Genomic DNA, 23,589 nt, shown 5'->3' with positions numbered 1-23,589 from the left:
TTCCACTGGAGGCAGAGCCAGCTTTAAAGCTGGATCCAAATTCAAAATTAGATGAGGTCGCTCAGGCTTATTGCAGTCTCATGGCAGTGTCTTTGAGAGTGGTGCCACCACTACTCTAGCAAWCACTTCTCTAGCGCTGCAGTATTTTGCCACCCTCCCTGTGAAGGTGGTCATTCCTGAAGAGATTTCCYCTTCAGGCCGCTTGTGTGTCTTGGCCTCTTCTTTTTTGCTGAGCAACCTCAAAAAGAGCCTGGCCCTGTCTACTCCAGAGCTGTTCAATAACAAGTTACACACGTTGGTAAGGTCCACTGTTATTTTGATCAAACCTTGCACTCTCAATCCATCTTCAGTGTCAGTCACACCACCTCCCTAACCATGCTGATGACAGTCCGTAGGACCTGCTTCAGTCTGTAGGACCTGCTTCGGTCTGTCAGCTCTTTGTTTTGGAAGATATTGGGGTGCCCAATATCGTTCACAGTATTTTATGTTAGGGAAGAAAATACTGGATTTGAGATCTACCAGGATTTTCTCATCTTCCAATATAGTTTGTTTTCCTGGAGACTGTTTCCCAGTCTTCTTTTAATTTATCTGTTGATGACATCATTTGTTTTATAACCATACTTACACCTTTGGGTTGTTTTCTTTGGGGACTTTGCAATGCCATAAATGAGACAGAGGTTAGAGAGCCGGAGCAAAAGTCAGCAAATCTGTGCAGAATCAAAAGAAGTATCTGGGTAAGAGAAGGGCCTTGCACATGCATATGGTAAAGCTGTACTCTTTACCAGTTCTATTTCCAAGTGTAGTAACAGGCTAGATGAATTGCTTCCAAGAATAATGGGTGTTTTGTAATACATTAGCCAGGAATAGCTTAAGGAAAATGTAATGCTGAAATACCAATTGTAATTTGCAATTTTTATTCAAAAACACACGTAGTTCCTTTATCATTTAGTCAAATCTTCCATTAAATATTACAGTTTTAGAAGGGTTCTTAAACTCTGCTTGTTGAGAAGCAAAATGCGTCCCCTCTCTGYTCAGGCATTTAGTATGTCTCTAGTAATTAATAAAGCAAATGAAAATTATATTGCAGGTGTTTTTTTCAACCTTATTTTTTGTTACAATTAGATTACAAAATATGGTAAGAGGAGAGCATTTCATAAGGTGGTGTGAAAGATTTTTATGCTATTTCATGAAACAACTTCTGGCTTTCATTTTTCTGTACATCACACTCAATAGAATTGGTAGGCTAAAATAATTTAATCTATTTCATAATTGCTTTAAAGCAAAAATTACTCTTTTTTCACATTTAAAGATTAATTTTTCATGTTTKCATATTGGTTAGATACTTCATAGATCCTGTAGTATTGTTATTAGTAGTAATTGCTGTTTATGAGTTAAGAAATGTTTATGATTAAGAAATTTGAGTACTTAAACTGACTGTCTCTGCATTAATGAGTAGCACTAATCTGAACAATAGCCTTATGCATATTGAAATTAAGGTGCTTTTYTATGGTGGGAAATCTGAAAGTTACAGATGTTCATGTTTTCTTGGTTTGCATAATTGCATTTGATGAGCTGCTTGTGTTTTTTAATCGTAGGTAGGTGTGCACTTCCTGTTTTGTGGACACATCTCTGTCATGACTACAGAACAGGATACACGGTGGGATTAGCARTAAAATGCAAGTGCCAGAAACCTTATTGTTTTAATCATCATGTTAGCAAAAGCACAAACCTTTAACCTGTTCCCATAGGGGCACACTCTTACTTTGAAGGAGGAGAGAAACTGAGACACCTGTCCTTTGGGATATTCGTTCTACTTTCATAACTTTGGGATGTTTTCTCACAAGTTCTGTTCTTATCCCTAAGATTCCCTGCCTGGGTTGGGTTGTGCATGGGCTCAGTTAATTCCCTGCCACAAGTCTGGTTTGTGGCTCATCTCTTGTGCTTGGCTGGTGAGCAGTGAGAGGCAGAGAGCACACATCTCTGCAAGGCACGTTGGATTCAGTCTGGGGAATCTGGGATTCAAAATCTTCCCCACAAAACTCTTTCAGCAGAAGCAAGATAGAGGAATGGATACACACTGTATAAACTAATTCAATTTCCTCTGCCTTTTGCAGATTTTTGTATCAGTGTTTGTAACTATGCAGATTAGTAGTGAAAAATCAAACTGTTTYGCACAGCAATAGGAAAACCTACATTTCAGTTTGACATGTAATATACAAATGTCAGAGTGTCTGCAGAAAGTCCTGTTCCTGCTGGCAGTTTGCAGTAATGAGAATAAATTGCAGTAAAGTGGGAATAAGCACCTCATTTATTTGAGAGCATTTATCCTTGAAAGGTTTGAAACCTGAAATTCTAGGGAAATCTTCTGAGATGATTTTACATATCTATAAAGGCCAGCAATTGGAAGTTTCTCTTAGGCATTGCTAGCTGCCCTGTGATTTCAGTGGATTGCTAAGAATGTGGTACCCTCAAATCTCTCTCCCAAAATGTTTACATTCATACAGGAATTAATAAAGCCCTGACTGAGTGCATGCACAGACAAGCATCCACTTAATTAACTTCAAAGAGGTATGGAAGAAACTTTGAAAAATGCAGTAACTACATTGTTTTAAAACCTGGGGCTTTCATGAGGTCTGGTTTTGCTTTTGCTATGTCCGCTTTGCAAAACTATTCTACAAAGGTAATTTTATTTATACAAAGAACAAAATTTTGTTTTAAGAGAAGTAAGCCGATGACACAGGTGARTATTTCAGCTACTGGTTCCAAGGGCTTTTTTTTTACTGCTTGCAAATGAGAAAATGAATGGATGTTTCTGTTCACCTAAAAACATTTGCTTTAAAAATATTCACTGAGATATAATAAGGTATGCTTTACTTTAGGAACTTGAAACAATGAACCATAAATTTGAGCATCTACAAACAGAAATTGTGGATAGTTCAGAAAGGGGTAGAAGTAAAGTTTGACTCTGGTGTCTTGTGGTGAGATATCCTCATCCAGCTCACYGTGTTGTTCTCTTTACTGGAAGTTAAGAGATGTAAATTCTGCGATGCAAGACATTGGTATCATGGGATGCATGTTTCAATTCACCTTTCTTTGCAACAAGCAGCTGGTATCAGCATGAGTTGGAAGAGATGTAACAGTTAAACAYTGATGCCTCTGTTGTGTCTTATTACTAGAGGACAGCAGTATGGTGAGGAAAAGAGAAACTGTTGACATTCACATAAATRAAAAGTGCATTTCATAAGTGAAAATTTGCATGTAAGTGCAAATAATTGAAGTTTAGATTGATGATSTTTCTATTTACCACTTGAGGGCTTTCCTTCTCTGTGCTCAAATTTGCATTCCCTCCTCCTTACTATGGGTAATAATCTTGGAAACCTCAAGGTACAACCACCTTTCCTGCTACTGTATGTTCCATCATAGCTGATCACTGCTGCCCATTGCTTAGATTAAAAAGTCATTTGATGCATAGTAAAGAAGCTAAATGGTCAAATTCTGCAGCAGTCAACAGCTGTAAAAAACAGTTCAGTCAAGTCTCATATGCTTTGCCCCAAGAAGTGAATTACAAAGTCAATGCAGGGTTTACAAATCACAGAGCAGTTGAAGCTGAAAGGAACCTCTGGAGGCTGTCCAGTTTTTAGGCAGTAAATATACTTGCAACATTTAAAAATAATAGGATTAGTAGTGCTTTACTAGATAACAAAGTTCTGTATCCAAATAATGCTGCTTCCTGATGTAGATGAGAACGACAGTGTCACACACACAACTTCAAACCATTCAGTTTTACAGATTACAGATTTCAGTTTTACAGATTCAGTTTTACAGATTAAGTTGCTAACAGTATTGAAGACCTACTTTTTCTCTTATGTTTTATATTCCACTAGAACTTAGTGACATTAGTGGAAGCAAAACCAAACTCTTAAGATATGAGGAGAAATGGACTGATGTTTTGCCAGGTTTAGCTTGTGTTTGAGAGTTCTGGTGTTGTTACGTCAAATACTTTGCCGGTGGGTTTGGGTGGCATGAGTGGAAACAGAAGAGTCGAAGCAAAGCCTGTGAAAGACAAACTCCGTGCTTAGGTTTTGGAGAGGCTGTTCTGACTGACAGCAAGGGAGCAGAGAAGTGAAGAAAAGATTCTCAACCACTGGTTTCATGACTGGAGATTTGCATGAAAGTCATGGTAGCTGTAGTATGGATACAGAGGAAACAGGCTGTAGCTACTAAATATTGAGGAAAAAAGCTTCAAACTCGGGTTGGTTTATTTTGCTCCTGGGGAAGAGGAAAGTAAACATGTTATTGTGCAGAGAAAATAACCATTTCAGACAGCAAGTGTAGTCTTTCATAATCACAGATACCATGCGTGACTTGTATGGACAAAGCACATATTCTCTGTACAGCTCTGCACTGAACGGCATAAAATTCATCCTTGGTGCTATAAAATAGGGGAAAGAGTAGGGAAAAGTTAAAAACAGAAGGAGATGAAGGGTGTCGCTAGTATCTTGGGCCTGAAGAACAGCCAATATCTGATAAGTAAAATTCTTCGATGGCATATTTTCTTGCATTTTATAATCTACATTTCAATGTTGATACTGGAATTAAATAAACCAACAAGACACCTGAGAACTGAGAGCCCTTGGAATCATTATTAGATTTTACATAGCTGTGGCAGCCTTCAGTGCCTTGGAAGTTAGGTTTTTTAATATATTTGTGTATATGTATTTGCACACACACTCACACATGAAGTCAATGGTAGCACTCCAGCCTAYTTTTGACATTATGATGAAAGACAGATACCCAGAGATTCCCATCCTCTTTGTAAGAAACAGTGTAGCTACAGACCCACATGAAGAAGAAAAGAGAACCAGAACTAGAAATACAAGAAAAACCTTATTAACTACTTTCAAAGACATTGTAGAATCCCTCACAAACTTCTGTGCCATTTGAACTCTCTGAAGCCTCTGCTTTGACTTTCTTTACATATGATTCAAATACAAGCCCTTTGCATTTTGACAGGTTGTGCCGTTTGCCTTGTGATTGAGTTCCCTGTCCCTCTTATGCCAAATGGGCATCCTGCCTGGACCYTCCAGTTCATTGTATTTTTGTAACATATATCTTAATCTTAAATTCTACCCATATCCTTGTGTCAAATTTAAGTTTCTCCAGTGGATTTCAAGTTCCCCAGGGCTGCTGGCCTGTAAGATTTTCCTTCTGTATTCAAGCCAGGAATTCCTTTTTTATAAGTATATAGGTCCTGGGCCTACAGCTAAGTGTATTGGTTGGGGTTTTTTTTTTGTGAGAAAACATCCTTTTTGCCAGGATTTTTGCAAGAGCAATTAGGTACCTCTTTTTTAAACTTCAGGTTTTGGGTTCCACTTGGCTTAGGGAGCTTGACAGTGTTGCCTTGCTGCMGTTTGGTACATGTTTCTAAGGCTGGACAAAATACAGAGTACCTGCATTGCATTTGATTGATTGATTGGAAAGAATGATATGAGATACACTTTATTTCTTATGAAAAGATTTGTTCAGTGCTACTGTTCACTGAGCATGGACACCTGGTAGATACAGAAGAACCTGATACAGCCCTGGAAAGGCCAACAGCTGAAATATACAGGCAGCATATTTACCAGCACTGCACCAGTTGTTACATTCCAACAAGGAGAACAAATGGTGGCAGAGGACTGAAATACCAAATTAAGTTCATGACACTGCTCTGTGTGATTGTCATTTTCTCAGTTTTAAATCCAATGTATTCTGAAATACTGTTTTCTGATAGTCATCAGAAGTTAATTAGATTTTTTCCCCTTCTTTTTAAAGCTACAGTGTTGATTAAACTGCATATAGAGGTCTTAGGAAAAGTGGCTTTTAGAAAGCTTTTTAAAATTTCTAGATCAGCTACAGTATACGTATCATGTGATGCACAGGCTGGCTGTGGGAAGCACAAGCATGTAAAACCAGAATAACTTGTTGGCACTGACTGCTCCCATGGGACTGCAAAACTCTGCAGCATTCTTATTGGAAATAGCATTATTCCACTCTGCGCAGCCTTAACCTTCAGATACATTGTTTGGCAATTCTTCTCACCACTCTACCAAAAATGTATTTTGTTTTCTGGGTTTTTTGATGGTTTGTTTTTGTTTTTGCAGCTAGAATATGGGTCATATTTTGCTGTTTGTAARATTTTGGACATTTTTAATACACTAAGCTTAGAATTAAATAGCAAAATCCAGAAGCATGTAAMAATATCACATGCGTTCTGCAAATGTATTGGCAATGACTTATTCAGCATTTTATTGAGTGAAAAGAAGCTGCTCTAAATGGTGTGTGCTGGCTTTTATTTTTCCCATGTTTCTGCAGCTGAATGTATGCTCACTTTAAGTACGAGTATGCAGATTAGACATATTCTGTATTTTCAAAATGCTTCATTAGCCATATTTTTTTTGCAAAATTGCTTGATTAACTGTTGCTCCAGAGTCACTTTAAGCCTCATAGTTGACTTCCAAATCCAGTAGGACTGCTCATGCAATATTTGCCATGCATTAGGCTTGCCTTCAGACGAGGCATTTTTTCTTTTGAAGGTTTCCAGTGTGAATGCTAGAAGTAGTACACATTGCTTGAATAATTAACATTCTCATCCTATGCACAGTTGGTAACAATTATTGCAAACAAGAATTTAGTACAATTTACTGTACCTCTTAAGAGAACTGCAGGCAAATGTTACTTATGAAAGAATTCTTTGTATGCATTGAAAATTTTAGTTTAAACTGCTTTCTAGTTAAAAATTGATATTCATATATAAATCCCTCTTTTTATACACAAGGTGCCAAGTAAAATATTTGATCTTCCAATAAGGACCTTGTGTACATGAATTAAAAAAGTAGAGGTGAATGTGAAAGAAGCAAGTACTGTACAGAGCCCTTGTTTGAGGGAGTTTTTTTCACTTAGCCATTTGCTCTCTGGGTTTTCCAATGCCTGATGGTGCTTGCCCAAGCTATCTGCCCTGCTGACGTCCTTCTATCAATAAACTTTGTGGCTGTCCTGGTCTCTTCCCACTCCTGCCCTCAGCCTGCTGAAATGCTGCAGTCCCTCCCAGTGTCTGAGGTTGAAGAGTGGAAGCTCTCAGAGCACTTCTGGTCTTGCATGTCTGGTGCAAGCCTCAGTTTTCATCAGCTTTTGAGAAGCCAACAAGTGAACAAATGCTTGTGAATGTGGCCAATATGCTCAAGGGGCCATCTGGGAACTGCTGTATTTTTGGAATGAATTCTGGAAGAATTTCTGGAAGGATTGTAAGAACTTCGAYATACCTCTCACCCAGGAAACTTTTAAGCATTTAGATAAGAATCAAAACACTGACTCTTCTGTTTAAAAAGAAAAAAAAAGCCAGTATTAAAAAATCTTTTTGAAATGGTGACTCACTCAGATGGTTATTAAGAAGCTATATATATCATGTGGCAGCTAGAAAAATCAACTTACGTTATTCATATCTGAAGAAGTCATAGTCTGTATGCTATCACTCATGTTTTTTAATCCTATTGTCATGTAATGAGCATATTGTGAAAATTTTGATAGCCCTAGAAACAGGTTAATGACTCTTTCTGCCTGTTTTGTTCTTCAGCACTTGTTTGTTCACTGATGTTAACTCTCATAGTTATCATCATTGGAGCTTTACCTTACTGAAGTAATGCATTTATACATGAATTCATATATTTATATGCCTCTATTTTTTTTTTTTGTTTTTTTGCATGCTTTTTGTAACGTTTCTAGCTTGTATCATTCCTGAAAACAAGGGCTTGTAAAGACTTATAAGACCCAGAAAGCAGAAAGCACAAAAAGATTAAAAATTCAGTAATTCTTTTATCCCTTCATATCTAGGCAACCTCATGATTTTGGAGGTGCATGACTCATGGTCACATACACTCAGAGAGCATAACACTGTCAATTCCACTTGATTTCAAGTTGCCTCCCTCCAGGGAAATGGTGCTCTTTCACTGCAGGAGTCTGACTGAGCATGYAGTTTATATGGCATGTGCCAGCTTCAGCTGTAGCTCATATGCAGAGTGTAGAGAGGCAAACATCCACACAGGATTCCTGGCAGGAAGCCCATTGCCACATTTCTCCGTGCTATGTGATGGTCTTTTAAATGCTGCCTGAAGCCCTCAGTCAGTGCTGTCTCTTTCCTCCCAAGCCCATGTTAGTGTTCTTTGTGCTTTACCCAAAAACCCATGTCATTTTTGGGCCTTACTAGTGCAGCACGTGATGTGCCACTGACTAAAATGAGAACTGGGTCTCAGGCAGCAGCGTTTCACAGTCATGTTTTCCCTTCCTCTGGGACTGTTGTATGARCAGTGAGTATCAGAAAGCTCAGCTCTTAACCATGGAATTTAACATGGTTCACTGTAATTTTTTTACTGGATGCTTTTTTTTCTGCTCCCTCATTATGAGAAGTTTAAAAATACTCAAATGACTCAAGTATTCATTGTCAATGTACATGAGATTGCGTACACTCAGCTGCAAGTGATATTGACTTTACCAATAGGSTGTTGTCTTCTGGAAAAAAAAACTTGTTTTTTTCCAAATACTACCTTTAAAAAAAAATTAAATGGAGTTGAGACATAGGGTATGTGGTAATGGTGTAATAGTCATTTTCCACAGTGTGGAGGGAGGTGTGCTGGCTTCCATGTGAGGGAAAAGTCAACATTGCAGCCWTAAGTATGAGCCTGCTTGTACTTTTGTGGCTGTCTCCTGAGAGACTATTAACCACAATTCAAATCTTTTCATTGAAATTTGTACTTCCAACACAGTTTAAGGAGAACCTCTGTATGGTATATTTCGGGAAAAACACATCCAGAACTCACTATGTGTCCAGTATTTATTCATTTTAATACACAAAATACCATGTTAAACATGCATACTGTGTGCTTGGTTACAAAAACCAAGAAGTTTCATAATCACTAAGCTCTCAACTTTCACAGGAGGTGGTCCCTAGTAACTTGTTTACTCATCTAAATGCTAAATTAGGAGATTTTGCAGATGTCTGCCTTATTCCTAAGCTTGATCCTGTAAATTTCAAAGTAATGGAAGCAGGATTTCTTTTAGACCCTTTCCTCTTGGACTACTTTCCTCTGTGGTGGTGTGGCTTTGCTGTTTATAATCATATTTATTTGTATAGGTTGTGCAGAAAATGACATCCCATTGATTTCAAAGGGGTATTCTTTTGATGATAATCTTTTAAAAAGTAAAGTGTAAGACTGCAGAGGAAAGAAATTGGAATTATAAAGAGCAGTCATGAGGTGAGCCAAACTGTGACATGCTTAAAATCAGTGGGATTACCTGCAGGTCACCAGAGAAATTACAATATTTCAGTTTAAAATGCAAGGATGTAACCTGTCAATTGAAAAGGTGTGGTCAGTCAGCCAGGCCAGCTACTGTAATCACTGTCAAAAAGTGRCTGCACGCAGTCATCCCTAAGCAGTTGTATAAATGTGCATTTTCAGGTGCTCATAGCTGAAGTTGCAGTCCCAGGTTGGGAAGAGTGCCCTGCAGCCCTCACGTTGAGAGTGCTGCCCTGCCGAGCTTGACCTGTGAGCCAGGCACCTCTGATACACAGAGCATCTCCACTCGCAGATACCAGGTTAATGTTTTAACCTCTTCTTGACACGTCACCTGTCCTCTCGAGTCACAGGACCTTTCTTCTCCCTCCCTGTCTGCGAATCGTTCGAGTTGTCATTTGGCAGGAACAGCCCTCAGTGTTGCCCTGCTTGCTCAGCGCTGCAATTTCCTTTCTGCTCTCTCTTCGAGGAAGTGAAACCACCGTGGTGTACTTTTGCATTTTGAGGTGCTAAGGCAAAATGAAGCACTGCAGGCAGGATGGAAAGGTAGCTGAGGAGCGTTGCTGTTACAGCGAGGGGGGAAACCCCATATTCATTCTGTGATAGCTTCTGACAACGTTTCATAGTGCATGATAAAGAGTGCGCTGGATTTACCAGAACAAATAAGCCACGAGCCAGTCTTCACCTTGGGTATTTTGCTTCTCTTTCTGCTGTCAGCTACAAAAACTGCAATTACATTAGATGAACAAGTAAGTAATAGTTTTACTGTTATTTAAGGGAATATGTGTGTGTGTTCCTTCTGAAGGAACTCTGTAATCTTACTGCTTAAATTTACTTAAGCTGTGAAATACATTTTATGTCTTTCTGTAATTGGTAAGGGTGAAAAAATCTGATTATAAAATACAGAAAGCCAGCAAGTTCCTTTTTGGATTGGCTGAAATACTGAAATATGAAATTTACATATTTAGAAATCAAATTAGACTCCACGTAAYAGCATGGGGAAAATGAAGCTAGCTTCTGGTGTATTTATAACAAAGTAGATAGAAAGTAATCCATACTGGTAAGCCCAAAACKTGGACAGATTTTAGAAAAATACCATTAATAGTTTATCATCTTTTGGAATGGAGCAATTCTTGTTTTGGTTAGCAAAGGTAACTACATGTTGAGCTGTACTTTGTAAAATGTAAAATTATGTAATATAAGAGGGGCTTTTTTTTGGTTGAAAAACTGTAAAATATTTGGGAAACTGCCATGTTTTCAGTTTCTTGTAATTGATACTTTTCAGGTTATGATGTTAGAACCATACCTGAGTGCTTGACTGTCTGGAGACGGGTTATGTGAATTTAGAAATACAGAGCTGTTCAGGCTGGAATTACAGTGGACCATTCTGTGTGATATTATTTTATAAGAATGCCTACAGCATTCTGGGAAAGAATGCTTAAAAATACAGATAAATCATGTAGGTTTTTCTCWGCAAATTTTTGGAAGATACATTGAAACAGTAATTGCTATTAGTATGAGCATCTATATACAAATAGAGTATTGGAAAGAAGACATCACAAGCATTAATAAGCAGACTTTAAGTAATAAAAGTAATGAAATAACAATTGTTATTCCTGTTTTGGAAGGGAAAAGACAGTTATCATTCATCAGTAAAGCACTGGCTGTTGAATTCTAGTATTTGACCACCCTTTGGAATACTTGGATTAATTTTAGTTTAATTGTAACCGTTGCTGTTTTGTATTTAAAAGCACCGAAAGTGAATCAAACACTTTCTGTTCAGAATGACTGCTCAGCATCTTTAATGCTTTCTGTATCTTTGTGGTTGAGAAGTGTGTCTGTCTTGTGATCTTGAGTGCTTTCCCCAAGATAGCTAACAAGGGGTTCTTTGGTTTTTGAGTGTCCCCTTGTAGCAAAGATTTTTAAAAATGTGCTCAGACACTTCACACTTCAAAACAAAGTACTGATAYGCACTGAGACTTCTAGGAAACAAACCTGCTTGAAAGGTTATAGGATGACAAAAAAGGGCTTGTTATTAAGTTTCTCAAAGACTCTTGAATTAAAAATACAGATTTGTGTTTCATGTCCTGAAGGACAAGTTTCTTCTGTTTGCTGGAACCCCTGAGGCACCCTGCATTTGAACACACCCAGCTGCCCACATACCAGCAGTTAAGTGGAAGCCTTTTCCAAATTCAGGGACTTACTGTCTGACATCTGCAGAGTTGATGTTTTCATTNAAAAAAAAAAAAAAAAAAAAAAAAAAAAAAAAAAGAAAGAAAATATTTCCAGTCCCTGTGTTTGCTGAGTAAACCTTTCATATGTAAGTAAATGTAAACAGATGTAGCTTTCCTTCAGTCTGTCTGAGACTCCAGGGAAGCAGCAGCACAAAGGCAACCATTTCCCAGACAATTCCACTTGAAAATATGAACCCACATATGTCTTAGTGGAGAGGGTGCTGCCAAGGGAGGGTGGTTAAAAAAGTTGTTGATGACAACAGAATGCACAATAACATTTCACAAGTCAAGTTTCTGAAGGACTGTTTGGTGTGTTTTAAGTGTCTGAACAAAATTACGAACCAGTCATTGGGTGTGCTAATGCAATCAAATAGAGTTTTAGAGATGAAGATCTGTTCTAGGATCTATTTCATTGGTCACAGAAAGAAACTTCTTAAAAAATWAAGTGTTACAACAAGTAAATTGCAAGTGTTACAACAATCCCTGGAAAGTTAATTTCTGACCTTTACTGAAYTACGTAGAGGACATAGAAATGTTAATCTGTGCTTTATTTTCTTCTGAAAACTGGTGTCTTCAGATTGCATCCAGAGAATCACAGTGCTGTTTGCTGACAATGGATTTTTGTCTTTCTTTTATATTTCTACATGAGTATCTATAGATAYGTACCAAATAGATATCTAAAAGAAAGATTAATAGATGTGTGATGTCTGCATTCACTGATCATGTTAAATGCTAAGCAGGAAAAAGCTTTTTAATGGTTGCTTCACTGAATTGTTATCTCTGTTYGAGTAGCAGCGGTTATTTGTCATGAGATTGGGATAATTCAGATTTCATTATGAATGTGGGAATCAGATTTGCAACTCATCTGATCAAATAGGGCAGGTTTATTGCCTCCGTTTGAAATTCCATTGATCCACGTATGGAGAGATCTTCTAAACCATTTTTTAGCAAGTTCAGTTGGTATGTTCTCAAAAGTRCAACAGTCTGAAAGAACTTAAACCTAAAGAGAACAGAATTTTAGGGATTTAAATATGTTTTTTTTTTCTGCAACTGCCTTGCATTATTTTTGTGACACTTAGTAAGACTAATGTGAATGTATAAATATGAAAATATTCCTCAACTTGCTGTCCAGAGAATTTACAAGTACTGACTGCATACTTTTTTTCTTCCCCTAGTGGCCACAGATGTCTTCAACTCCAAAAGTCTGGCCATTCAGGCCCAAAAGAAGATCCTTGGAAAAATGGTGTCCAAATCAATAGCAACTACTTTGATCGATGATACAAGCAGTGATGTTTTAGATGAGCTTTACAGGGTAACAAAGGAATATACACAAAATAAAAAAGAAGCAGAGAAGATCATCAAAAACCTCATCAAAATAGTCCTCAAATTGGCAATTCTCTACAGGAACAACCAGTTTAATCAGGATGAAATAGCATTGATGGAGAAATTCAAGAAGAAGGTTCATCAGCTGGCTAAGACCGTGGTCAGTTTCCATCAGGTGGATTATACCTTTGACAGGAACTTTTTGTCCAAACTCTTGAATGAATGCMGAGAGCTGCTTCATGAAATCATTCAGCGTCACCTAACTGCAAAGTCACACGGACGAGTCAACAACGTGTTTGATCACTTCTCTGATTGTGAATTCCTGGCTGCCTTGTACAATCCCTTTGGACCTTACAAAATCCATTTGCAGAAACTTTGTGATGGGGTCAACAAAATGCTAGATGAGGGGAACATATAAGTACTTGTATTAGGGGTGACYGCCTGTGAGTTATTTGTAGATGGAACACTGTTGATTTATGAAGGAATAAGGGAGCATGCAAAGAGGTTTTKTTACATTATGAAAAATCTTTCCTAAATATCTTTATTAATTGATTTCTTATTATGCGCTATCTGTTGCTATTCACAGTCCATCGGGAAGAAAAACTGCACATGACTTTTCTTACTGTGCTTTGCCTATGGAAACAGCTTGATCTAGACAATTGGAGTGGTTCAAGTAGAGTAAGAGTATTGCAAGATAGCTATACAAACCAAAACAATATGCTGTCAGGCAATCCGCATCTTTCATAGATTTACAGAATTAGTTCTAAACTATCAGAATCCAGTAATGTTGGTAACAGACTATCATGGTGATGGTACACTCGGTAATTTCTTTCATTTCCTTGTAAAATAGACGTATTTGATTCATTTATAATCTTTTATGCTCTCTGCACAGATAACAGCTTCCTAGTGTTTGCCATTATGAAGCATTGTTTTAAATAAAATCAGTGATGCTGTCACAGAGTCTTAACAGCAGGCTTGTGCATCTCCAGCTCAGAGGTGAAAACTTCCTGTCTGCAAGGCAGGGTCTCCCGTATAGAGATCCTTATAGACCTGCACAGGTGCTTGCTTCCTTTGATTACATGGGGATTATTTGAGGAATAAGCTACAGCAAAATAGCCGAACTGGGGGAGAGTATTCCCAAGAAACCGCTTGTGGTACAGAATTTGAACTCTGCCTATGATAAGTGACTTCTCTGTGCGATTCCTTAAGATATATAGAATTCTGCAAGTAGAATCACAGAATCAATCATTTGGGTTGGAAGGGTCACAATTCTTTTTGAGAAGGTGTGAGTCAGTATGTTTGATWTACTAGTCTGATGTGTATGATGGTATGAACTCGCAGAAGGTGATAAGTAAATTTCAAGCCAATTTGCTTTATGTACAATGAAACTAGAAACAGAAATTAGTGTTATCATTGTGTTATATACTATTTAATTAATGGAAAAATTGAATAAATTTTTTTCTTCTTTTCTTACTTTCTACCTTTTATCCTTCTTTTTCTTTCTCATCTTCTCTCTGCCTTGATGTTGGGGATAAAAAAATGTGACTTTCTAAACACTGTAATGTACTTAAAAGCATGAAGTTAATACATTTCAAACAGCCAAAGACTTTTTGTTAGGAAGCATATAAATTTGCTGTTTATTTAATTGCCAGTGTTTTTGCTGTTTGCTGTGTCCTTTTTGTTTTAATGAGTAAACCAAAGAATATTTGCACTCCAAACTTCTCTTGCCTTTTTTTTGCCCGTTGTCACATTTTAAATTCTAAATTGTGCCAGCAACAAAAGCATTGCAGCATTTGACATATGGTTTCAGCATTACTTGTGATTTTTAAGAGAGAAAATTAGGTTTTATTCATGTTAGGTTGGTCATTASGCTCTTAATATTCCTAAAAATGTGCCAGAGAAATGCATTCAAAATGTGAACTCATTTTATGAAGCCACTGATGTTCAGCAGAGAGAGAAGGTTAATGCACTACTAGTCTGGAAACAAATGGGAACTCATGTAAGAACAGTACACCAGAATTTGTCAAGAAGTAAATTGCTAGGTTGAGATCTGAAGGAATATCATGGAAGATTCTTTCCCATGTTTTGCCTAAACAGTAAATACATTGTGGGTCTGTCCATCAGAAGTCATGTATAGGGGTGCAACATTATGGGGGAAATTGCAGATTGTAAAGGGTTAAGTTTCTGATGTATTTATTTTATCTTCCCATCTAGAAAGCAAAAGCTGTTTGTTTCATTTACCAATTCTTCCTCCTGGGGTGAGAATAAAAAGGAACTTGATTTCTGGAGATTAAAACAATTTTATCTACAAATCCTATTTTTAAATCCTGTCCCGATTCTCCCAAAATAGCATTGTTTATAGTAAATGGTAAAAGTTACTGAAAGAAGAGGACAGTGCCTTGTTTAAAACCAGGTGTGTTATATGCATGTGCTGTGTAAAGCACAGAAGATTTTCTTCGGCCACGACTGAGAATACTTGGGTTGTTCAAATTTTAATTTGAACATTGATAATTAACACCTACTTACATGTATATGAGCCACGTATATTTTCAGTACCCAGTACCTTCTTACTGAGCTATACTATCTGGCCATTTACTTGTTTGAAACAGTGAAAATTGCCCACAGAGATTAGATTATAAGCATGAAAAYTTGACAGCTAAGAGAACTTATATTTAGCTCACAATTGAGTGACATTCTTGTCACTGCTGTAACAATGATTATTGTCTGGCATTCATTTTGAATTACAAAGAAGCAACTTCCATAATGATGAAAGAAACCAATCATGTTGGGTTTCCGAACACCTACCATGTACTTCTGACATGACATAGCACTCAAGCTGCATACTTTTGTAGTTAGTTTATTTTCCCTGCAGCATACATTAACAGTAGCTTTAATTTCGAAAGTTTAGATATATACTGACAGCATTTTTCCCTGTAGAACACTTGCATGAAGGCATTTGACCCTCCAGCAGAAACTTGACATTGTCAAGAGTTCAAAAAAAAGTTTACAGTGGTACTGTTTAATTATAGGTAGCATTATGCCATTGTTTAGTGTTGATAATAGGATAGTAATTATTAATACGTTAAAAATCCAGTCATCATAAATTAGTTTTATAATAGCCTTTTAAATCTCAGTACCTCAGGTGTTGCATATTTTTAATGTCTTTTTAGTGCTTAGTTAATATGCAAAGCCTAATGCCATCAAAATACATGTTTCAGAAGTTTCAGAAGTTAAAATTAATTCTGTGGCCTTCTTCTACAGTCATTGAAAAAGTACTAAGTCAGACATTGGATACATTTTGCAAGACATAAGCAAACATCATCTCATCCACACAATGAAATGAAACAATGAAAAAATACAGGGAGATTATCAAGATTTTGTGTGGGCCACCTTACAAGGGATTCAGTGGAACTTTTGGCCACCCCTTAATTATGTTTGTGTGCACAGACAAACAAAAAGACACAGCTGGGTAAGTTACAAGCTGTATTCTTGGCTTTGAGCTCTCTTGAGGTTTATCTCCATTTAGGAGGCACAGAGATTATCAGGAATCTGGAAGCTTTCAGTGTCTGATGTGGGGTGATTGTTAGCTTTGGGTTTTGGTTTTGTTTTTCCTAAAAGGAAAATATCAAATCAWGTCTCTTCTAAAAAAAGATCCAACCCCACCCATAAATGCTTGGAAAACAATGAAGCAAGGAGATGGCCAATTGCTTTCTCATATCTCTCCCTAGTGAGATCACATTTTCCCAAGAAAACAGAGAACTGATTGTGATGGCAGTTGGCTTCAATCACTTTCCACCCCCTTGTAGCTGTAATGGCTATAATGTGAGTATTTAAGGGTAAGCTGGAATTGTGCATGTAGCTCTCCAAGGGACCAGAGCACGCTCATTTTCAGGGTGTAGCAGAGAGGAATCCACATCCCCTCACTGTCACTGCATTACGGGAAGGATGGGTAAGTGCTGCGTTGTGTGGGCTTGGATGATCTCTCAGTGATCATCCAAGTGGTAGTGGCTGGTGACCACTACCATCACTTTGCTGTTTCCTGCTCTCCTGAGCAGCTGAACTACTCTGAAGATAGGTCATCTCTTTCCCTACTGTYTTTACCTTAGGATTACATTACGTTGTGTATGCATCTTAAGGAGAAGAGTAGATAGACTACGTTACCCACTTCACTTAATGAAAAAACACAAACACCATTTTCCTGTTTGGTTGGGTGTTTTGGTGGTGGTTTTTTTTTGGTTTTTTTTTTTTTTGGTTTTTTTTGTGGAGGGGGGAGTGGGTTTGCAATGTAATTTGATCTCTGAAAGAATAATCTACATCTTGATTTAGCTACTAATACTGTTTTGACTAYAATCTATATCCTCATCAGTGTAGTAAGCATTTAGCTGTGATTTCACTATATATAATTCTGAACCCTTTTTGTTTTCCCCAGAAGTGCTTTTCAATGCATTACAGAGGGAATACTTCACATACATGAAATGAAGATTCTTGTTTGCATAACCATTTGCAGAAAAACATTGTTCCAAATGCTTTTTTTTTGAGGTTTGGGCAGGTCAGCCRATGTGCATGTATAAGTGGCAAACATCTGTGTTCTGGATAAAACAACTGTGGAAAGGGGTTATAGCTGTCCAGAAAAGTTTTGTAATATCTTACTTCTATGTTTTTCACATAAATGAAACTTCTTTTGGGAGGGGACAGTTTCCTATTTGTCTTAAAACCAAATTGCTGTGCAAAACCACACTGTGACTGTTGCTCAGAAAGTTTAGAGTTGGTAATGTAGCTATTTCCAGTTTGTGAAAAAAAAAAAAGACACCAAAACCCAACACCAGCAAGACAACTTGTATTTGAAGGAAGTTTAAAAATAATTATCCATTCTAATTTTCTAATATTTTCATACTGAATTTTGCATACTCTAGCTGAAATTGTATTGCAGCTATGTAATTTACATGTAGTATTAAATATTTTAGATGAACATATGATTTCATTTATGTTTATGAAAATAAAAGAATAGTACCTCACATACAGGCTATGTCAAAGAGCTTTCTCAGTTACAGTACTGCTCAGTCTATGCAACAAATCAAGATTTCTTAGTGTTTACAAATTGCTGAAGTGACCTCTCTTTTCTTAGAACTCATTATTTAGAGTTCTGTTTTCTGATTTTGAGATTTATGGGCAAGACATTCCTGAATCAATACCCACTTTTTCTTGTGAGCTTGGGAAATACAGGTGCTGATGCATATCCCCTAACCATCTGTAAATTTCTACTTGCTGGCACAATACCAGTTTCTGGAGAAACATCCCTTACGGCCTTTCTTTCTATTGGGGAGCAAATCGAAGAGAGGAGTCTTACAACTTTAGGATGTACCTTAATTACATAGTATCAAACAAAGAAGCAGACTATAATAATTGAGAATAATGTAATTAAGGAGGTACTTTGCTTGCCCAGCTTTCCCAAGCAACCAAAACTTACTTGCTATTTGCTGTTGTCCCCTGTGGGAAAGTCTTGGTACGGTAGGTGTAGGACAAAGGCAGAGCTTCCCACAATTACTGTGATTTAGATTTAAATTACTTTTACATGTAAGGCCTCCCACTGTCTACCCTAAACTTAACAATTTTAAAATCATATTTTCCATTGGCTTCATGACAAATTAATTCCTATTTGAGTTTGTATTAAATGTTTGGGTTTAAAATGAGTTTTTATTGCGCACATAAATACAAGATGAAACTAAATAGTAGCTGGCCTTGTGCTTCCTAGATATCTTGGGGCTTTTTTATTAGTCAGTAGGTGCTTTGTGCCCTATAAGGGAACCTCTTAGTGGAAATAATTCTGAAGGTTTTCATAAATTCAGGTCACTCTAAAAGAAAAATTATTGGCTTTTCACACACTTCGTCTACAGTTTCTGCTGGCACCTTTTCAGCATCCTTAAATGTGGCAACCTAAACTTCTCCATTTGCAAGACATTTGTGGGACATTTTGAAGTACATTTTTTCAGAATTCRTTTACCGTTGATTGTTCTGGCCAAACTAATGGTGGATGAAGAATATTGTTCCAATTAAGTTGTGTGAGGATTTTCTAATACAGGGAGTATGGTGGTGTAGATGAAATAAATCAGCTCAAGTGGGGCCCRCATACCCCAGCCATTCTTCTCTTGTGTGGTAATACAAATGCTCTAGTTAGCTGCATTACCAAATATTGCTGGAAAATTACTTGGCTTTCTTGAGCAGCATTTACTCCTTTATTTGGGGAATCTATTTCAGTAGCTGGGCTTGGCTASGGTTCTGAGAAGAAAGTCCCCTGGCTGTTGATAGCCTACTGTTAATTAAGGGTTTCTGTGACATGAAAGGACAGCCTTTCCTATTCCAGAAGCACTGAGCTGATGCTTTCAGCTTACTTCGCTGACTGGAATGGAGATACTGTGKTTTTTTGCTTTGTTCATTAGGGGCTCGGTTTAATTTTTGCGGAGAGTCACGACCTACAACTGTGTGTGATCTGCGAGGCCTACAGAGAGATTGCACAAATAAAAGAGAGTGAGGCTGTCTGGCTTATTACCCCATGAGGCTTTGAGCCAGAGGGGGAAAAAGTGCATTGGTCCAGGGACGTGACATGAGATCAGTTGTTACTTTCAAGAGAGCTGGTTCTGTATCTCAAGGATCTTGATAATTCAGCAACTGAAAAATTATCTCATCCTTGGAAGTATAGTGAGTTCTTCAWCCAGCTAAAAAGCTGTCTCAGTTACAGGCTGCCTAACTCGATTTCAATGGTATGGACACTCCCAAAGGTGCATTTGCTGTGCCATCATATGAGAAACTATTAGGGAAAAGTGTAAAGAAAAGCTCAGCACTTTCCTGGGAGGAAGGGATGTGATCAGACAAAGATTTGATTAAGTTTGCTTTGCCGTCCACACTGTGATAAGGACTGCTGCCTACTGTAAGCACAGGCATTTGACTTTGGCTAAGTAAGACAAYGTATTTGTTCCTACAATTCCAGTATCCTATGGCACTGCAATCTACAGTTTACCCCAAAGCTAGAACTCAGAAGCTCGTTCTACAAGGTATGGAAACAGGGAAGGAGACCCTTTATAAAACTGCATAGAAGAAAACTGTATCAAAGCTACTGTTTGGAGCTGGAACCTTGGCTGGGGTATTCTGACTTCCCACCTCATTTCTGATTAGGACAGCAAGTGCTGAAGAGGAATACAAGCAAACTACWGGAAAAGGTTTTTATATCGTTAGTTAGTTGACTACTCTCCATCTTGCTTCTAGATAGAAGGCTATTCCATACTTCATATATTCTTGACTACAATTGTTCTTTACTTAGGTTGGGGAGGAAKTCTCACCATGGAATATAGGCAACCTATACCTGTGGTGTTTTGCTTTCATTTGAATTCTTGGGATGTTTGGGATGGAAGCTGGCAGAATGAGACAACTGAGAGACAACTGGAACTCTGCTGTTTATCTGAGGGAAATGAATGTATGTTGCACACAGAGATAAACTTCTGTAAAATTACCTTGGTGGCAGCTTGAGAGAAGAGGCTATTTTAGAAGGCACTGTTTAAATGTAACTTTTGCGCACTTTGTGTTCATTAAAAGAGTTGCCTGGATTTATTCTATGAGCAGAACCTCTTGGAATTTTTAGCTGTTCTAAATCTCAGTATGGCTGTCAATTCAGGAAGCAACTACACCAAAATAGTTTTCTCAGGAGACATTTCAAGTCTTCCATCTATTCATTAAAAATTCAGCTCATCTGCAAAATCTGCTTACTTGTAACTTGGTAGTGCAAACCTGCATCAGATTTACACAGAATGTGGCATACAGTTATTTGCCTGTGTTTTTACCTCATTTTAGTTCTTGTTTTGAGTCTATATGGGGTTTTATTGTCCTTTTCTTTTCCTTCAAGGGGACCAACTTAATGGATTTTTCATGAAGAATCATTTAGGCTGAAATAGAGTGCTTGTGTTATGGGAATAACACCATAACCTTTTGCTGGCACCTCCCTAACATCTCACCACAGGATGCATTTTCAAAGCTGTAAATGTGCACAAGTAACTAGTTTCTGCTTTAAAAGTTTGTTCTACTACTGTGTTACTTCATACCTGCTCAGCAGTCCGCCGAGCCCTGACTGACCCAGGGCTTCGGTCTCCCTTAAATCCTAAGTCTCTGATGGAATCAAATGGAGAGCTTCCATAGCGCTCTGCTTGTGCCCCCTGCATGATTTTTCCACTTAATTGAGYGGTATGTGTAATAAATGCCAAAATTAATGTTTCTTGCCAAAACAGGGATATGAGACCTCCTGCAATGTGGGTTGTTGACAACAGCTATAAAAATGTTTGCATTTACATTTGCAGTTGGTGCATAAGAATGTGTGCACTGTTAACTACGCAATAGGCTGCTCCTCAACATCTCATCAGGAAAGCTGCCTTTTGAGTTCTGAGGGGGACAAACAATGGATTCAATGGCAAGAAAAACCCACTTGCTAACTGCTGTAGGCTCCCAGAAAAATAAAACAAGACGAGAGAATGCAAGCTGGAATGGAAATACGACTATAACACTGTTCCTCCAGATGAAAGGAATCAATAGAAATATTATATTCAAGCTATGAAGAATTCCTCAGTGGGGGTTTCTAAGAGGTTTTATCTAAACACTTTTACTGAGAGAGTAACTACTATAATAGGCTGGGCCATACAGCTGGTTTCTGTGAGATAAACACATGTGACCACCCCATGGTGAGATGGTTCAGTGACCAGCTCAGGGCCTGAGACCCCTCCATGATCTCCCTGCACTGGTTGCCAGCGAGTGACTGCAGAGAGAGAGAGAGAGGAAATGGGGAAGATGACCTGTCTGCAAGCAAGGCATCTTTGCTCACAGTAAAAAACTTCTGTCCTCAAAACCCCASGGACTTTTAGAGAACTAAGGCTGGGACGGGGGGCACCTCTTTTGGAGACCATGCTTTTGCAGTGTTTGGTAAAAGGTGCTGCAGTTTTTAACATGGATTCAGTGTCTGGTTTCTGGTCATGGCAAGAACATCTCYCCCTTCACTCATGTTTGTAGGCAAGTGTTTGTTCCCATTAAATAGGCCTTTGCAAATCCCTATTAGAAAACCATTTAGAAAGCAAATAAAGTACTTGAAAATYAGCTTATGATCCAAAAATATCTTTTAACAATATTAAAAAATACAGAATAAAAGCTAGTCAATCAATTCTTTTATTCCCCCTGAATAAAAGTTTCCAAGGCGCTCACCACCTCCAGCAGCAGACAGTACAAACCATTTCCAAARGGATTAAGACTCCTACAGTACTAACAGCACATGCAACCCCCAGTTTATAAAAGACTCAAAGAAAAAAAAGCCCAACCCAATTATCTAACCTATTAATCAGAAGAATGACGTTAGAACATACACCAAATTTGTTTCAGTGCACAACATGAAAACTCACTGTTAATAAAAATAACTTACCTGCTYTAGGCATTGAAGTGTAACAGGAAAGAAACATTATCACAGTCAATATTACAAGGTACTATGTGGGGTTTTTGGCAAATATTTCCTGGTGAAAAATGTCTGCTATGTTGGTATAAATGATAATATATGTTAGTTCATGCTGCTCACTAAGAGACAAAATAAAGCAAATTTCATCCTCCTTTTTGAACTCATTAATTTTGCTACCAGTTTCAATCAGTTTAAATCTTGCCTGGCTAAGTTTGGAATGTGGATGTCCTGTACTTACTCTCACACTATGGTTCAATCACTGAAAAATCACACTGAAAAATCACTTTGACACTTTTTCTTGATTTGTAGCTTGACACCTACTCTCTTCATGTTTCCATCTACTGTCACCTCACTTCAGTTAGCAGCAGTACCCTCATACCTTGTTTCAGACTGATGCAGATATTAACTGTTATTGGAACAAAGCTTCTCTCTGCTAATGGAACACATCAAACACCTTTCCAACCTGAGTGGTTCTTTGTATTTTGGATGTTTCTAATACAGACAAGTTTCACTTTAAAAACAGAAAATATAGAAATGATGTACTGTTCTCTAGTRCACTTTCTTTTGTGTTTTATAGGGAAAGAATCCAATCTGTTTAGGAAACTCTTAGTTTTATTTATTGTTTTGAAGTGTGAGCTCTCTCTTGATTTTAATCTCAGTCTGTGCACAAAAATACCTGTTTATTTGGTATCTAAAGAATGAGTTCTGCTTTGGAAGTACCTCAAGGACTGATTTTATTTGGGCATGTAACCACTAACTTCAAAGCAAATTCAAGAATAAGTCCCTTAATAGCCCCTCATCTGCAACGATCACTGGAGATGAAAGATTATGGAATGTGGAAGGTTAGAGCTGAAATGGCTTGTTCAAGATCAAGGTAAGATCTGGTGTCTGWCTGAATCAGCATAAGAAATTAACCAGGTTCTCTTAGGACTTGTATATAGAGGTGCCTACAGATYTGTACTGCTCAAGATTGAGATTATTAAGTAGCGGATAATGCAAATAAAATTGGTACTGTAAGGATGACAACTCAGTCCTTGAGGATATTTCCAGTCTTTACTAGATGCTGCTTTCTCAGTATCCTGGACACTTCACTTTCTTTTCCYAGGTGGGAGCCCAATCCCACACTGTATCAACAATAAAGAAAATACTGAGCGTTGAGGCTGAACCAAAGCTCACAGATGTTAAGGGCTCAATCTGTTACTTCCTCAGGAAGAGCAACTGCAATCTG

At 37.8% G+C, this 23,589-nt stretch overlaps 1 protein-coding gene across 3 annotated transcripts in view; it reads left to right on the top strand.

Moving 5' to 3' along the window:
• TNFAIP8 (TNF alpha induced protein 8) overlaps positions 1-14,601 on the top strand; it is a 58,409-nt gene extending 43,808 nt beyond the window's left edge. For 2 of the 3 annotated variants that reach the window (XM_057372166.1, XM_057372183.1), the window contains exon 2: positions 12,736-14,601. In XM_057372166.1, coding sequence (XP_057228149.1) covers positions 12,736-13,301 — 566 coding nt within the window. In that variant the 3' untranslated portion in view covers positions 13,302-14,601. Of the gene's footprint in view, positions 1-9,241; positions 10,076-12,735 lie in introns of those variants that run through there. The other variant, XM_057372176.1, reaches the window with a different exon arrangement.
• Positions 14,602-23,589: the final 8,988 nt, after the last annotated feature.

The sequence above is a fragment of the Malurus melanocephalus genome, unplaced genomic scaffold, assembly GCF_030028575.1.
Source record: "Malurus melanocephalus ecotype Western Australia unplaced genomic scaffold, MMel_1.1 scaffold_7, whole genome shotgun sequence".
Classification (NCBI taxonomy): domain Eukaryota; kingdom Metazoa; phylum Chordata; class Aves; order Passeriformes; family Maluridae; genus Malurus; species Malurus melanocephalus.
The sequence above is the reverse complement of the archived record's forward strand: the minus strand, read 5'-3'. Positions and strand labels throughout refer to the sequence as shown.